Below are 18,248 nucleotides of genomic sequence, written 5' to 3' on the forward strand. Positions count from 1 at the left end.
TTTGTAGAAATTTCTGGTGAAGCTGTATGATCTGGAATTTGCTTTCTGTGAAGATTTGACTTCTGATTCATTTTTAAGATAATTATACATTTATGTATGTTTTATTGAGTAATTTTTGGTAAGATTACTCCTATGATTTTATCCATTTCATCTAAATTTTAAAATTTATTGGCAAGTGTCTAATTTATTATCTGCTCAGCTTCTAATCATCTCCAGTGATTTAGACATCTTTTAATGTCTCCTTTCTTTTCCTGATATTGGCAATTTGAGCTTTTTCTCATTTTACTTTTTAAAGAACACAACAATGATCTAATTTTTCATCTTCTACTTTTGTTGAGTTTATTTGATTGTTCTTAAATTTTTTTCTTTTTTTAAGTTTATTCATTTATTTTTGTGAAAGCATGCAAGCAGGGGAGGTGCTGAGAGAGAGGGAGAGAGAGAGAATCTCAGGCAGGCTCCGTGCTGCTAGCACAAAGCCCAGTGCTGGGCTTGGACTTATGAAACCATGAGGTCATGACCTGAGCTGAAACCAAGAGTTGGACACTTAACCAACTGAGCCACCCAAGTACCCCCTTGTCTTCTTTTTAATACCATTCTTAAATACTTGAGTTGAATGTGTAGCTCATAAATATTTCCTCCTTTTCCAACACTTGATTTTTCCTTGAAATCATTGCATTAACTTCATTCTATAATATTATATGCAGCATTTGTTATTTTTGAGTCTAAAATAAATTTAAGTTCCTTATGCTTTTTTCTTCATGGATTATTTTAAACTGTGTTCCTTAATTTTCTTTTTTTTTTTTTTTTTTATTTATTTTGAGAGAGACAGAGTGAGTGGGGAAGGGGCAGAGAGAGAGGGAGAGAGAAAATCCCAAGCAGGTTCTGCACTGCCAGCACAAAGCCCAACATGGGGCTAGAACTCATGAAACATGAGCTCATGACCTGAGCCAAAACCAAGAGTTGGATGCTTAACCAACTTAGCCACCCAGGCACCCCAGTATTTCTTAATTTTGAAGCATATAAGAGGAGTTTCTTATCTTTTTATATTTAATCTCTAGCATTGTGGTCTGAGAACATACTGTGTGTGATTGCATTTCTTTGAAATTTGTTGACATGTGCCCTAGTATATAGTCAGTTTTTATATGTCTACCATGGTGTGCTTAAAAAGATGAAGAATTGTTGGCTGCAGTATTGTAAATGACTTTCATTAAGGTCATTAATTCTGTTATTCAAATCATCTATATTTTTAGTGATTTTTTTCCAGATACTTCAATCACTTGCTGTGAAAAGTATGTTAAAATCTCCATTATAATTGTAGATTTGTGTCTTTCACTTTGTAGTTCTGTTAGTTTTAGTTTTCTCTCTATATATTTTTAAGATTTAAAAATTTTTTTCTTTAGAGAGAGTGTGTGAGTGTGTGAGTGGGGGAGGGAGGGAGGGAGAGAGATAGAGAGAGAGAGAGAGAGAGAGAGAGAGAGAGAGAAAGAGAGAGAAAGAGAGAGAAAGAGAGAGAAAGAATCTTAAGGAGGTTCCATGCTCAGCACAGAGCCTGATGCAGGGCTCAGTCCCATGACCCTGAGATCATGACCTGAGCCAAAATCAAGAGTCAGATGCTCAACCAACTGAGCCACCCAGGCACCCCTCTAGATTTTGAGACTATTATTAAGGACTAAAAACAGGATGATTGTTTCCTGATTAATTCTTGATAACCTTTGTCTCCTAGTGTTTTTACCCTACAGTGTATTTTGTATTAGGTTTATTTACTTTGTGTCATAAATAATGGGACTGTTGCTCCATCACATTAATGCCAGTTTCATGTGGGCAGTAACTTAAAATTTTTTTAAGTTTGTTTATTTTGAGAGATAGAGTACAAGTTGGGGAGGGAAAAAGGGAGGGGAAGAGAGAGAATCCCAAGCAGGCTCTGTACCCAGTGCTGAGCGCGACCCAGGGCTCAGTCTCCTGACCGTGAGATCATGACTTGAACTGAAATCAAGAGTTGGACACTTAACCAACTGAGCCACCTAGGCGCCCCTAAATGTTTCTATATGCTCAGCACCTATGTAAGCACTCAATTGTGGAATGGCTAGGTAAACATAGGTGAAAATTACAATTGGTTGAGAGCATCATCAGGTGTAGAAAGTTAAGTTTAACATACTACTTCAGTTCATGGTATTATCATTGGTTTATGCAAGGGCCCTCTACTGACTTTGGTTGGTTAGTTGGTTAATTTATCTTTTAATCATTCTTCCCCTATATAGGCAGCTGGCCTAGTGTGTTTGAAATATGCCATGGAGTTGTGAGTATCCTTGTAAAAGATGTAATGTTGACTTTTGGTGTATGCACTTTTATTTGCATAAAGGCATGGTGTTAGAGACCTTATTATATACCTTGCTTTTAAAATAGTCAATACCGTATTTCAAAAGTTCACTTATGTGTCTATATTTTTAATGATGATCAAAGATTCAACTGCTTTGACTTTCCTTGGTGTGCTTACCTGTTTTGTTTATTCCCTGGACTATAATTTTGAACTTGTAATTTATGATTTAGGAAGAGATAAATTCAGTCAATAAATATCTAGTAATGATGATTATTATAAGTACTTACATTCTTTGAATCTTCCCTAATTGTGCTTGCCTTTTTGTTTGTTTGTTTTTTGTTTCTTGTTTTTTTTTTTTTTTTTTTTTTTTTTTTTTTTTTTTTTTTTTTTTTTAAGCTCCTGGAGCCCTCCTGCACTCTCAGCTCACAGATCTCTTACATGCTTGCTCTCTGTCCCAGGGTTAAATGAATTTTATCATTAGTCTCTCTTCCCTGCAGGTTGGAATATTGTGGTTTGACCTCCCTGTGTTGTCAGGATCTCTCCTGTACTCTTAGAAGCAACCAAAACCTGATAAAAATAAACCTGACACAGAACACTTTAGGGTATGAAGGAATTATGAAATTATGTGAAGTCCTGAGATCTCCTGAATGTAAACTGAAAGTTCTGGGGTAAGTCTTCGTTGGCTTCTCAGGGTGGAAGTTTACTGGAACAAGGGATTTGGGAAGCTACTTGTTCACTGCAGGCCTAAGAATCAACCTGATTGTGGATCTGTGCGTATTCTTGAGGCCCTTCTTTTCCTCCCATAGGACACTGAATTTTAAGAGACATACTGTAGCATACTGTTTAACAGCTGAGAACTCTAAAGCCAGACTACCTGCGTATGAAATGTAGCCCTGGAACTTACTAGATATTTGAACTTGCAGTAGTCTCCAGTCTCTGTGTTTTGATTTCTTTGTCTATAAATGGGTGAAATGATATGTACTCATGGTTTATTATGAGGACTGATCAACTGAGTCAGTATAGGCAGTACAGGTGTCCCTCTGCTAATCTGAAGGTAGAGTGTTCCCGTGAAAGCTTTCATAAGCCAAAATGGTGTAAAGCAAAGAAGCAATTACCATTATTTATATGGAAAAAATTTTGAGCATTCCTGGGCCCCCAAAAACATCCTCTCTTTTAGGCTTTTCTGATACCTTAGGACACATCTTGTTAACACATGCACAAAATAAATGGATATGAGGCCCAGATGCTCATAGACACAGTTCAGAGCTGTAGCAGCTGGGTGCTGAGGTGCAGCGCAGGCCCTGGGGAAGGAGCTGGGCAGGGCTCTCTTGCTGCCTGGGTTCATGCTGCCTCCATAATGGCTCACTGCATCCCAAATGCTGAACACTGTTTTCGCTTTTTAACTTTTTTGTGTGGTAAAAGCAAAATCTTTGGACTTCTTTCAGTTATCAAAAACACGTACTAATGTCGGTCTCTCAAAAAGGTGAAGTGGTACAGCCATGACCTTTGGAAAAGCAAAGGATACCTGTACTTAGAACTGCCTAGTATATAACACCTAGCTGTTTTCTATGTTAGCGGTTGTCATCATTAGAAGTAGTATTTTGCTTGAGTAGAAAAAGGCTCTCGGAGGATCCTCTTCAATTTTAATCTTTTTTTATTTCTACTCTGTGTTCCATTTTCCTTCCTCTGCCACACTCCCTGAGTCTATACTTCACATTCCCCTTGCCCCACTCCCCAGCCATGTTCACTTCTGTCTCTAACAGTTTTTCTCTGAGAAATGAATTCTTCAGTGGGAAAACTGAGTGTGAGAAGAGGTCTTCCCTTATTTTCTCAGGGTGTGCAAAGAGGCGTTTGATGAGGAAGCCCAGAAACTGCTGGAAGCTGTGCGAGTTAGCAATCCACAGCTCATCATTGAGCGGGATTGTAATGATCACAGTGATGAAGATGTTTCCTGGTGGCGGTGTCCCTGATTTGAAGAACCTGATGTACTTTTCAAAAGTAAAATGCCTCAGTGTGATGAGGGAATCTTAGCTTTAGATGCTTTATGCCCAGACGTACTGTGTTTGATGTCTGTTAGATGTAGGTGAGTCACTTCTCTGTGAAAGCTCTGTTCTACTTCACATGGGGGTTGAGAAGCTAAAATAAAACGAAAAACCTAAACCTTGGTGAAAGGTATGACATGTTTTTAATTGAATGCAGAGCTCAAGAATTCTGATGTGAGAAGCCTAGAAATGAAAGTGGAGGACGAGCCTAGGAAAGATTATGTTAGAGCACCTGTTTCCCTTTCTCTCCCTCCCACAAATGGCTTACTTCACAGCCTCACCATCTCCGGCTTGCTTTACTGAATGCTTCTCCATGCATGTTCTTGGGACAACTGGCGTCTAAATCACTTGGGTGTTTCTTAAAATGCGGTTTCCTAGAGCCCATATCGGACTTACTGAATCAGAATTATCTAAAGGTCCTAGGAACTGGTATTTTAAATAATTTCCCAAGCAACTTATAGGTATGTTACTATGTGAGAATTGATGGTCTCAGTCAAAATGGGAGTCCACTTCCTCCATGAACATTTTCTGCAGCCTGTTGTAAAGATGTAAATAGATCTAAGATTATTGGGATTAGAGCTAAAAACATCTTCCTCCGTTTGATAGAAATCCGACACAGTAACATTTTCTGTGAAAGACTTTTAATTATCTATTGCTATGTGAAAAAACATCCCCAAATTTATTGGCTTAAAGGAGTGACTACTATGTTCTGTCTCATGACTTGGTAGATTAGAATTCAGAAAGGGCTCAGCTAAGCATTTCTTATGCTCCACACATCACTTGGAATCCCTTGGTGGTATTCAGCTGGTAGCCAGGTTGTACTGGGGGCTCCAAGGTGACTTCACTCACATGCCTGGTGCCTGGGCAAGGATGGCTGGAAGGTTAGGTTTGACTGGGCACCTCTTCTTTCTAGTCTTAAGGACTTTCCACATGATCTTTCCAGCAGGGAAGATGGAGTTCTCTCATGGGGCTTTAGGGCTTGAAGGGCCAAGTGGAAGCTGCCTGTTTCCTTGAAAGTTAGGCCCAGCACTGACATGAAGTCACTTCTGTCATACTCCATTGGTTGGAACAGTCCAGTTCAGCCCAGATGCAAGGGTAGTCACTTCTTGATGGGCATAGTGTCAGAGAATTTGTAGCCTTCCTTAGTCTACCACAGACTATCAATTTTTTTCCCTGTCTGTAGGAGATAAGAAAGCCTTTTAGGTGGTACAATAGCCCCTTGAGTCAATGTGGCAGAGCTGGAGGTGAGAGTGAACCATGGCAGTTAGAAGGGGGCAAGTGGCAGTCATGGGAAGATTCGCAGGTAGTGTTCCTGGGGCTGGTATGTACACCTATGATGCCTAGAGGGAGGTCACTGCTGAGGCTGATTCTCATTGTTGACAGTCATGCTGGCTAGAGAGAGCTCGCCTGGGGCCATCATAACAAACAAAAGAAAGTCTGCAGCGAACAAGTGGCACTCCCATCACAAGGCAGTCTTGGGCTGCAGTGAACATCTTATCCTTCGTAGAAAATAAGATTTGAAAGATTCCCAAGTAAAACTCTAACAAAGGAGTTAATAAATGCTTCTTATCAAGGTGATTTCTAGCAAACTTTCAGGCAAAGGAAAATTCCTGTGTTTTTAAAACCATTTCAGAGCATCATTGAGGAGGGTAACTTTACCATTTTCTTTCTTAAGCTACAAAACTTTGATAGGAGAGCCTCAAAAAAGATAACACCAGAAGGAAATTCACAGTTGGATGTTACGAATATATATGCAAAGACTAAATATAAATATTTGAAAATTCCAAAAATCACCTTAAAGATAAAATGAATGGGGCTCCTGGCTGGCTCATTTGGTAGAGCATGTGACCCGTGATCTCCAGCTCATGAGTTTGAGCCCCACATTTGGTGTAGAGATTATTTAAAAGTAAAAGCTTTAAAAATATATATATATATACCACGAATATTATGATTTACAACAGAAGTGCAAGAGAGGACAAATATTAGGAGGAATGTTGTAATTTATGATATCAGTTGGTTGATGGAGAAAGACCAAATAATCACTTTAGTATATGTTGATAAGGCATTTAATAACATTCAGTCTTGTGTTGTCAGGTACTTTCATAATATGATAAAGAAATTTTACCCTGAACTATAACCGTATATTTTTTTTTTGGCATTTTATTTATTTATTTTTTTTCAATATATGAAATTTATTGTCAAATTGGTTTCTTTTTTTTTTTATATATATATGAAGTTTATTGTCAAATTGGTTTCCATACAACACCCAGTGCTCATCCCAAAAGGTGCCCTACTCAATACGCATCACCCACCCTCCCCTCCCTCCCACCCCCCATCAACCCTCAGTTTGTTCTCAGTTTTTAACAGTCTCTTATGCTTTGGCTCTCTCCCACTCTAACCTCTTTTTTTTTTTTTCCTTCCCCTCCCCCATGGGTTTCTGTTAAGTTTCTCAGGATCCACATAAGAGTGAAAACATATGGTATCTGTCTTTCTCTGTATGGCTTATTTCACTTAGCATCACACTCTCCAGTTCCATCCACGTTGCTACAAAGGGCCATATTTCATTCTTTCTCATTGCCATGTAGTACTCCATTGTGTATATAAACCACAATTTCTTTATCCATTCATCAGTTGATGGACATTTAGGCTCTTTCCATAATTTGGCTATTGTTGAGAGTGCTGCTATAAACATTGGGGTACAAGTGCCCCTATGCATCAGTACTCCTGTATCCCTTGGGTAAATTCCTAGCAGTGCTACTGCTGGGTCATAGGGTAGGTCTATTTTTAATTTTCTGAGGAACCTCCACACTGTTTTCCAGAATGGCTGCACCAATTTGCATTCCCACCAACAGTGCAAGAGGGTTCCCGTTTCTCCACATCCTCTCCAGCATCTATAGTCTCCTGATTTGTTCATTTTGGCCACTCTGACTGGCGTGAGGTGATATCTGAGTGTGGTTTTGATTTGTATTTCCCTGATGAGGAGCGACGTTGAGCATCTTTTCATGTGCCTGTTGGCCATCTGGATGTCTTCTTTAGAGAAGTGTCTATTCATGTTTTCTGCCCATTTCTTCACTGGGTTATTTGTTTTTCGGGTGTGGAGTTTGGTGAGCTCTTTATAGATTTTGGATACTAGCCCATTGTCCGATATGTCATTTGCAAATATCTTTTCCCATTCCGTTGGTTACCTTTTAGTTTTGTTGGTTGTTTCCTTTGCTGTGCAGAAGCTTTTTATCTTCATAAGATCCCAGTAATTCATTTTTGCTTTTAATTCCCTTGCCTTTGGGGATGTGTCGAGTAAGAGATTGCTACGGCTGAGGTCAGAGAGGTCTTTTCCTGCTTTCTCCTCTAGGGTTTTGATGGTTTCCTGTCTCACATTCAGGTCCTTTATCCATTTTGAGTTTATTTTTGTGAATGGTGTGAGAAAGTGGTCTAGTTTCAACCTTCTGCATGTTGCTGTCCAGTTCTCCCAGCACCATTTGTTAAAGAGACTGTCTTTTTTCCATTGGATGTTCTTTCCTGCTTTGTCAAAGATGAGTTGGCCATACGTTTGTGGGTCTAGTTCTGAGGTTTCTATTCTATTCCATTGGTCTATGTGTCTGTTTTTGTGCCAATACCATGCTGTCTTGATGATGACAGCTTTGTAGTAGAGGCTAAAGTCTGGGATTGTGATGCCTCCTGCTTTGGTCTTCTTCTTCAAAATTAATTTGGCCACTCGGGGCCTTTTGTGGTTCCATATGAATTTCAGAATTGCTTGTTCTAGTTTTGAGAAGAATGCTGATGCAATTTTGATTGGGATTGCATTGAATGTGTAGATAGCTTTGGGTAGTATTGACATTTTGACAATATTTATTCTTCCAATCTATGAGCAGGGAATGTCTTTCCATTTCTTTATATCTTCTTCAATTACCTTCATAAGCTTTCTATAGTTTTCAGCATACAGATCTTTTACATCTTTGGTTAGATTTATTCCTAGGTATTTTATGCTTCTTGGTGCAATTGTGAATGGGATCAGTTTCTTTATTTGTCTTTCTGTTGCTTCATTGTTAGTGTATAAGAATGCAACTGATTTCTGTACATTGATTTTGTATCCTGCAACTTTGCTGAATTCATGTATCAGTTCTAGCAGACTTTTGGTGGAGTCCATCAGATTTTCCATGGATAGTATCATGTCATCTGCAAAAAGTGAAAGCTTGACTTCATCTTTGCCAATTTTGATGCCTTTGATTTCCTTTTGTTGTCTGATTGCTGATGCTAGAACTTCCAGCACTATGTTAAACAACAGCGGTGAGAGTGGGCATTCCTGTCGTGTTCCTGATCTCAGGGAAAAAGCTCTCAGTTTTTCCCCATTGAGGATGATGTTAGCTGTGGGCTTTTCATAAATGGCTCTTAGGATGTTTAAGTATGTTCCTTCTATCCCGACTTTCTCAAGGGTTTTTATTAAGGAAGGGTACTGAATTTTGTCAAAGGCCTTTTCTGCATCGATTGACAGGATCATATGGTTCTTTTCTTTTATTAATGTGGTGTATCACATTGATTGATTTGTGAATGTTGAACCAGTCCTGCATCCCAGGAATGAGTCCCACTTGATCATGGTGAATAATTCTTTTTATATGCTGTTGAATTCGATTTGCTAGTATCTTATTGAGAATTTTTGCATCCATATTCATCAGGGATATTGGCCTGTAGTTCTCTTTTTTTACTGGGTCTCTGTCTGGTTTAGGAATCAAAGTAATACTGGCTTCATAGAATGAGTCTGGAAGTTTTCCTTCCCTTTCTATTTCTTGGAATAGCTTGAGAAGGATAGGTATTATCTCTGCTTTAAACGTCTGTTAGAACTCCCGTGGGAAGCCATCTGGCCCTGGACTCTTATTTGTTGGGAGATTTTTGATAACCGATTCAATTTCTTCGCTGGTTATGGGTCTGTTCAAGCTTTCTATTTCCTCCTGATTGAGTTTTGGAAGAGTGTGGGTGTTTAGGAATTTGTCCATTTCTTCCAGGTTGTCCAATTTGTTGGCATATAATTTTTCATAGTATTCCCTGATAATTGTATCTCTGAGGGATTGGTTGTAATAAGTCCATTTTCATTCATGATTGTATCTATTTGGGTCATCTCCCTTTTCTTTTTGAGAAGCCTGGCTAGAGGTTTGTCAATTTTGTTTATTTTTTCAAAAAACCAACTCTTGTTTTCGTTGATCTGCTCTACAGTTTTTTTAGATTCTATATTGTTTATTTCTGCTCTGATCTTTATTATTTCTCTTCTTCTGCTGGGTTTAGGCTGCCTTTGCTGTTCTGCTTCTATTTCCTTTAGGTGTGCTGTTAGATTTTGTATTTGGGATTTTTCTTGTTTCTTGAGATACGCCTGGATTGCAATGTATTTTCCTCTCAGGACTGCCTTCGCTGCATCCCAAAGCGTTTGGATTGTTGTATTTTCATTTTCGTTTGTTTCCATATATTTTTTAATTTCTTCTCTAATTGCCTGGTTGACCCACTCATTCATTAGTAGGGTGTTCTTTAACCTCCATGCTTTTGGAGGTTTTCCAGACTTTTTTCCTGTGGTTGATTTCAAGCTTCATAGCATTGTGGTCTGAAAGTATGCATGGTATGATTTCAATTCTTGTATACTTATGAAGGGCTGTTTTGTGACCCAGTATATGATCTATCTTGGAGAATGTTCCATGTGCACTCGAGAAGAAAGTATATTCTGTTGCTTTGGGATGCAGAGTTCTAAATATATCTGTCAAGTCCATCTGATCCAATGTATCATTCAGGGCCCTTGTTTCTTTTTTGACCGTGTGTCTAGATGATCTATCCATTTCTGTAGGTGGGGTGTTAAAGTCCCCTGCAATGACCACATTCTTATCAATAAGGTTGCTTATGTTTATGAGTAATTGTTTTATATATTTGGGGGCTCCCGTATTCGGCGCATAGACATTTATAACTGTTAGCTCTTCCTGAGGGATAGACCCTGTAATTATTATATAATGCCCTTCTTCATCTCTTGTTACAGCCTTTAATTTAAAGTCTAGTTTGTCTGATATAAGTATGGCTACTCCAGCTTTCTTTTGGCTTCCAGTAGCATGATAAATAGTTCTCCATCCCCTCACTCTCAATCTAAAGGTGTCCTCAGATCTAAAATGAGTCTCTTGTAGACAGCAAATAGATGGGTCTTGTTTTTTTATCCATTCTGATACCCTATGTCTTTTGGTTGGCGCATTTAGTCCATTTACATTCAGTGTTATTATAGAAAGATACGGGTTTAGAGTCATTGTGATGTCTGTATGTTTTATGCTTGTAGCGATGTCTCTGGTACTTTGTCTCACAGGATCCCCCTTAGGATCTCTTGTAGGGCTGGTAGTGGTGACAAATTCCTTCAGTTTTTGTTTGTTTGGGAAGACCTTTATCTCTCCTTCTATTCTAAATGACAGATTTGCTGGATAAAGGATTCTCGGCTGCATATTTTTTCTGTTCTTCACACTGAAGATCTCCTGCCATGCCTTTGTGGCCTGCCAAGTTTCAAAAGAGAGATCAGTCACGAGTCTTATAGGTCTCCCTTTATATGTGAGGGCACGTTTATCCCTTGCTGCTTTCAGAATTTTCTCTTTATCCTTGTATTTTGCCAGTTTCACTATGCTATGTCGTGCAGAAGATCGATTCAAGTTACGTCTGAAGGGAGTTCTCTGTGCCTCTTGGATTTCAATGCCTTTTTCCTTCCCCAGTTCAGGGAAGTTCTCAGCTATTAATTCTTCAAATACACCTTCAGCACCTTTCCTTCTCTCTTCCTCCTCTGGAATACCAATTATGCGTATATTATTTCTTTTTAGTGTATCACTTAGTTCTCTAATTTTCCCCTCATACTCCTGGATTTTTTTATCTCTTTTTCTCAGCTTCCTCTTTTTCCATAATTTTATCTTCTAGTTCACCTATTCTCTCCTCTGCCTCTTCAGTCCGAGCCGTGACGTTTCCATTTTATTTTGCATCTCATTTAAAGCATTTTGCAGCTCCTCCTGACTGTTCCTTAGTGCCTTGATCTCTGCAGTAAGAGATTCTCTGCTGTCCTCTATACTGTTTTCAAGCCCAGCAATTAATTTTATGACTATTATTCTAAATTCACTTTCTGTTATATTATTTAAATCCTTTTTGATCAGTTCATTAGCTGTTGTTATTTCCTGGAGATTCTTTTGAGGGGAATTCTTCCGTTTGGTCATTTTGGATTGTCCCTGGAGTGGTGGGGACCTGCAAGGCACTTCCCCTGTGCTGTGGTGTATAACTGGAGTTGGTGGGCGGGGCTGCAGTCCGACCTGATGTCTGCCCCCAGCCCACTGCTGGGGCCACAGTCAGACTGGTGTGTGCCTTCTCTTTCCCTCTCCTAGGGGCGGGATTCCCTGTGGGGTGGCATGGCCCGTGTGGGCTACTTGCACACTGCCAGGCTTGTGGTGCTGGGGATCTGGCGTATTAGCTGGGGTGGTTAGGCAAGGTGCATGAGGGGCAGGCTTAGCTTACTTCTCCTTAGGTGATCCACTTCAGGAGGGGCCCTGTGGCAGCGGGAGGGAGTCAGACCCGCTGCCGGAGGGGTGGCTCCGCAGAAGCACAGCGTTGGGTGTTTGCATGGAGCAAGCAAGTTCCCTGGCGGGAACTGGTTCCCTTTGGGATTCTGGCTGGGGGATGGGCGAGGGAGATGGCGCTGGCTAGCGCCTTTGTTCCCTGCCAAACTGAGCTCTGTCCTCCCGGGGCTCAGCAACTCTCCCTCCCTTTGTCCTCCAGCCTTCCCGCTTTCTGAGCAGAGCTGTTAACTTATGACCTCCCAGATGCTAAATCCCGCTTGCTGTCCGAACACACTCCATCCGGCCCCTCCGCTTTTGCAAGCCAGACTCAGGGCTCTGCTTGGCCGGCGGGCCGCCCCTCTGCCCCGGCTCTCTCCCACCAGTCCGTGGAGCACACACCGCTTCGCCGCCCTTCTTACCCTCTTCCGTGGGCCTCTCGTCTACGCTTGGCTCCGGAGACTCCGTTCTGCTAATCCTCTGGTGGTTTTCTGGGTTATTTAGGCAGATGTAGGTGGAATCTAAGTGATCAGCAGGACGTGTGGTGAGCCCAGCGTCCTCCTATGCCGCCATCTTCCCTGTTCCGCGCCAGCAGTTTGGCATTTTAAAAAGATCACTCTTCATTCCATTCTCACACTGTAGGAGGGAAGCAGGGAGACCACTCAGGAATCTCTTTTAGGTGAGAAAGTGTAACCGTATATTAGAAGCACTGTCATAACTAAATTTTGGGAACACAGATTGTGTGTCACTGCTATCAGATAACCCATCAGTCAGGATTAGGGTGATGGGAGTGAGGCACTTACTGGAGGGTGGAGGGGACTAGGATGGGTGTAGTACAAGTGCAGGGTCAGACAGTGTCTAAATTTTTGGTATTTGGTTATCATGGGTATTTTGTGTTAATTTTGATTTACAGAATATTCCACTAATTTTTTTTTTTTTTTGAGAGAGGGCTCGAGTGAGTGAGGGGCAGAGAGAGAGAGAAGTGGGGCTCACTTGGGGCTTGTGTTTTTTCCCGAAGTGGGTTTGAGGTGACCTAAGACAGGGATGTGGGACTTGAACTCACGAACTGTGAGACCATGACCTGAGCGAAAGTCAGATACTTAACAACTGAGTCACCCAGGCGCCTTTCCACTAAAATGTTTACCTTGATTGAATTTTTCCGTATCTCCTTAAATTTTGTGTATCACCCAAGTCACTGCCCTCATCCTAAATCGAGCCCTGGAGAAGGAAGGGCTTGAAATTTCAAATAATATAGTTAAGGAGTCAAAAAGGATAGTCCAAGAATCAAATAGGGTGACCAAAACAAACTTTAGCTTTGTTGGTTCTTTATTTTTTATACTTTAACATTTTTGTATTTTTATTTTTTTTTTAAGTTTATTTACTATGAGAAAACACATGCACACAAGCAGGGGAGGGGCAGAGAGGAGTTGGGATCCCAAGCAGGCTGCAAGCTGTTAGCACAGAGACTGACACAGGGCTCCACCTCATGAACTGTGAGATCATGGCCTGAGCCCAAATCAGGAGTCAGATGCTTAACCCACTGAGCTGCTGAGCATCTGGCTCGGGTTTTACTGATCTTTTATACATAATGTGCTTCCGGGTTGGGCGGGACTAGCATAGTCAAACTACTGGCTGCCGGCTGATACAAGAGGCAAGCAAGATTGCAGAAGCTAAAAGCATGCCAAGGGAGTATCGAACCTTGGACATCTGGCTGGCCCTTTTTATCTGCATTTACCAGCTTTCCTTCTCAATAGAAGTGTGATTATAATTTCTAGACTTAAGGGATTTTAAAGTTATCTTTTTGTTATTTTTAACCTAATTGAGTCATGATCAGTGTGTTGTTTGAAAATATTTTTTTGAAATTAGTTAAAATAGATTTTATAGCCTATTCTATAATCAGTTTTCTATGTGTGCTTGAAAAGAATGTACACCTTCCCATAACTGAGTGCCTGTACACACACACACACACACACACATATATATGTATATATACACACACACACACATACATCCATTAATCTTTTCATTTTGCAGTTCAAATCTTCCTATACTAATCTTTGCTGTTTAATCTATCAATTATTAAGAATATTTTCTTCTAGAGGCCTCTGGGTAGTTCCGTCGGTTGAGCGTCTGACTCTTGATTTCAGCTCGGGTCATGATCCCAGGGTCATGGGATCAAGCCCTGCGTTGGGCACCATGCTGAGGATGGAGCCTGCTTACCCTCTGCCCCTCTCCCCTGCTGGTGTGCTCGCTTGTTCTCTCAAATTAAAAAATTTAAAAAATATATTTTTTCCTAATATTAGAAGAATAAGTATTCTAATATGATGGAATTTTCTCCCCTCCCCCCCCCACCATAGCTTAAACTTTTTGCTTTAGATATTTTGCAGCCGTGGTTATGGGGTAAATGTGATAGAACTATGTCACAGGGAGATTTGAACTCCCCTATTGTCAGCTTAGCAACCAATGAAAAAAGAGTTCTTGTATTCCACTGCTTTGGTTTAAAAAGTCTTCCAAAGACTAATTGGTCCAGCATGTATCCAGTGATGCAGTAAAATATCATTTTCAAGAATTTAAAATCATGGTTCTTACCTAAATGCAGAATGAGTACTTGTCCAAAGATTCATCAATGCGGTAGTAAGAGAACCAGTGAGGTGTTGATTTAAAAAGCATTTAAGGGGGGCACCTGGGTGGCTCAGTCGGTTAAGCGGCCGACTTCGGCTCAGGTCATGATCTCGCAGTCCGTGAGTTCAAGCCCCGCGTCAGGCTCTGTGCTGACAGCTCAGAGCCTGGAGCCTGTTTCAGATTCTGTGTCTCCCTCTCTCTGACCCTCCCCTGTTCATGCTCTGTCTCTGTCTCAAAAATAAGTAAATGTAAAAAATAAAAAATAAAAAATAAAAAAATTAAAAAAAAAAAAAATAAATAAATAAAAAGCATTTAAGGAACAAAGGTTTATATATCCACCAGAAATAGCATTTTTTAAAAAAGTTAGAATAACATTTCAAGGGAAATATAAAACTGGTTAATGTCCAACAAGGTAATAAATAACCTTTGGGGTTATCTTTTCAATCTTACAGCAATCATTTGCATTGTTAGTTGACAAGAATTATTTGCATTGCTGTCAGGTTTCTGCATAGAATCGGTACCCTTAGTTGTGAATCTCTTCATCAAATAGCTAATTGAGAGTCAAAGAAATGAGGCATATTAAAACATTTAAGAGTTTGAGGGGAAATTAATTTGAACTGTGCAGCACCAGACTGGAAGTGGCAAGAAGGGCTCCAGAAGACAGCCAGGAGAAAGTCTTTTAATGGGAGAAATGTGAGAGCAATACAAAGAAATTATTTGGGTACAGTGGAAGTATTACATTCCTTATTTGGAAAAGCCTTGGTTAGGCTATTTGAGGTTGGTTGTCCTTAGGTTTCCATTTAACCTTGAGGCTGTTACAGGCTTATATTTTGATTTGCTTGGATAGGTGTCATGACACCACAATGTCAGTTGTATTCAGTCATAAAGTTAACATAATTATGAAGCAGGTTCAGAATGCCAGACTCCATGACCTTTCACTCTGTGATTAATTGGGCTTCTTACACAGCACACAAAGCAATGCACAAAACAAGTTCTAGAGCAAACAAGATAGACCAGAGGGTAGGAAGTTAACCAAATGCAAAGCCAGTGCATACTTATGTCTTCAGCCCCATGGAAGTCAGCTCTCAGCACTTACTGCTTATTATGTTCAAGCAATGAAGGATCTCTGTTCTCTTCAGAGATAAGTCAGGGAGAACCTTCAGCAGCAGCTGCCTTTTTGAAATGACCAGACATGAGGAGGTCAGTGTTTGGAGAGTCTGACAGTTTGCTGCAAAAATCCTACCTTTTTAAAGGTGTTTAGTCAGTCTTGGGCCCCTGCAAACTTCCTCTGTTTCTGCTGGTTATAAGTTCTGAATGTGTCATCAGCCGGTGCTGGTCTTGGCAATATCTGGTCTCAACTGAAATGCCCTAACTGCTTGGGTCATTGCTTGACACAGGCCATTGCTTGATAAGAGAGATGCCATCTTGCTCTCCCTAACCTGCTGCTAACATATTAGAACCACCTCAGTCTAATGGCACTGATGTGAGAAACAAAGGCAGAAGGAAATAACAGATAAAATTAAATTTCCTTACAACCTGCAGCCCATTGACAAATACTTGAGGCCGGCAGAGTATAACATTTCTCCAGAAACTCCCTACTGTCTTAATGTTAATGCTCTGCTAGAGGGAATAAACAACCTTAGATTGACAATAGCTAGGCCTTCAGTATCCTGGGACTCTTCTTTAGCAGAAGAAAATCCCTTTAGAAATTTCCCCTTCACTTTACCTCCCCCAACTCCCATATATAATCAGTCACTCCTTACAACCCTAGTGCAACTTTTTTCTGTCCATGGGTCCTGTCTCAGTGCTTTCATAAAATCACCTTTTTGCACCAAAGATGTCTCAAGAATTCTTTCTTGGCCATTGGCTCTGGACCCCTACCACCACGCCAAAACTCCCCTTAGCCACCTTGTTTAATGTAACAGAAATACACAGCCCTAGAAAATCAGATAATTCCCAGCCTGGTAGACCATGCCTAGCACTGCAATGAAAGGATACCCAGTAATCCCTTTTGCCTACTTTAAGATTTTGGATAATTTTTCTTTATAAATTTTTTTATTATGTTTATTTTGAGAGAGCAAGTGAGAGAGACAGAGTGCCAGTGGAGGAGGGACTGAGAGGGAGACACAGAATCTGAAGCAAGGCAGCAAGGCTTCAGGCTCTGAGCTGTCAGCACAGAGTCCTACGCAGGGCAAACCCCTGAGTGTGAGATCATGACCTGAGTCGAAGTCGAACGCTCAACTGACTGAGCCACCCAGGTGCCCCTTGGATAAGTTTTCTTAATGCTCACCTCTAATAACAGTGGATCTCATGGTCCATGAGTTCGAGCCCCATGTTGAGCTCTGTGCTGACAGCTCAGAGCCTGGAGCCTGCTTTGGATTCTTTGTCTCCCTCTCTGCCCTCCCCTGCTCATGCTCTGTCTCTCTCCCTCAAAAATAAATGAACATTAAAAAAAAAAAAAATAGTGGATCTCAACTGTGATGATTTGGCTACCAACGAGTGATTTTTGGTGGTTTTAACTGAGGGTTGCCACTGATATCAAGTGGTTTTCCAAATGTCAAGTGATCCTGGGATCAAAAGATTTTAGTCCTGTTACTACCAGTTGCAAGCTCTGTAATGTTGGCAGATACTTACTATTTTCATACTTTGAGTTATTTGTAAAATGGAGGCTAAAAATATTGGTCTAATGACCTTGAATATTAGCCTACGAGAGAATGAACTTTAAGGTGAGGGAAGTAGGAGAAGGCAGGACAACTGTCTTTACCCAACTGTCCTGTGATTTATGATAAATACATTCTTGTCTTCAAGTTTTCTGGCTCACAGCTCCCAAAACACTTGGAATTTCCTAAACCAGAAGAGCAATGGGAACATCTTTTGTTATAATATTTGGTCTTTTGTCCTCAGTTCCTGAAATTGCCTCAGAGCCAAAAGGTGAAACAGGTGTCTTTTATCCAACTACAAGAATTTATGTTAATAAGGTAATCTCTGGAAATCTCCTGAGGATGATGGGCTGGTTGCCAGGGGAACCAATCAGGATTTGAGGGTTGGAGTTTTCAGTAATAGCTCAACTGCATGGGGGAGTGTTGGAGGTTGAATCACCAATAGCGAAATAGCCAGTGATTCCATGAGTCATGCCTATGTAATGGAGTGTCCATAAAAACCCAAGAGAATGTTTGAAGAACTTCCAGGATGGTGAACCCAAATGTGTCAACCTCCTAGTCCCCAAACTTCATGGGACCAGAAGCTCCTGCTCTTAGGGACCTTGCTCCGTTGGGCTGTTCATATACCACTTGTATTGTAATAGACCAGTAATGGTAAGTGTGATGTTTAAATGGGGTGTCTCTTGTTTGAATGGAGGCCCCCAAATGTGGGATGACAATCTATAGAAGCTGGTGGAGCAGGAGGTGAAAGAATTAACCTGAGGCAGAACAAAGATTTACTCAATACACCGCAAGGGATAGGTGGGCAGGGACAACAAAGGAAAAGCCCTCTGCAAGAAGGCAGTGGGTAGGGGCTGTTTTTAAAGGGGGGAGATGAGATATGGAGATGTATGGAATCTTCCCTTTTTTTGGTAGCTGCCTAGTTTTAAGTAGACCATTGGTTTAATTAGGGCCTTTGGATATTTTTGAGGTTGGTTGCCTGATGAGACTGTCTGTATTCAGCCAGGTGGTCTCTTTGGGCCCTTTCTGCACACCATCACTCTAGCCTGTTTGCCTAAAAGTGACCTAT

The 18,248-nt window shown here is 40.7% G+C and overlaps 1 protein-coding gene across 5 annotated transcripts in view; it reads left to right on the forward strand.

Moving 5' to 3' along the window:
- The window catches only part of NLRP14 (NLR family pyrin domain containing 14), a 70,268-nt gene that overhangs the window by 41,779 nt on the left and 10,241 nt on the right, over positions 1-18,248 (forward strand). For 3 of the 5 annotated variants that reach the window (XM_042958821.1, XM_042958822.1, XM_042958824.1), the window contains 2 exons: positions 2,815-2,985; positions 4,152-4,513. The exons of 1 other annotated variant lie outside the window; for it this stretch is intronic. In XM_042958821.1, coding sequence (XP_042814755.1) covers positions 2,815-2,985; positions 4,152-4,287 — 307 coding nt within the window. In that variant the 3' untranslated portion in view covers positions 4,288-4,513. Of the gene's footprint in view, positions 1-2,814; positions 2,986-4,151; positions 4,514-18,248 lie in introns of those variants that run through there. One more of the 5 variants, XM_042958823.1, reaches the window with a different exon arrangement.

Source organism: Panthera tigris, chromosome D1 (genome assembly GCF_018350195.1).
Source record: "Panthera tigris isolate Pti1 chromosome D1, P.tigris_Pti1_mat1.1, whole genome shotgun sequence".
NCBI lineage: Eukaryota > Metazoa > Chordata > Mammalia > Carnivora > Felidae > Panthera > Panthera tigris.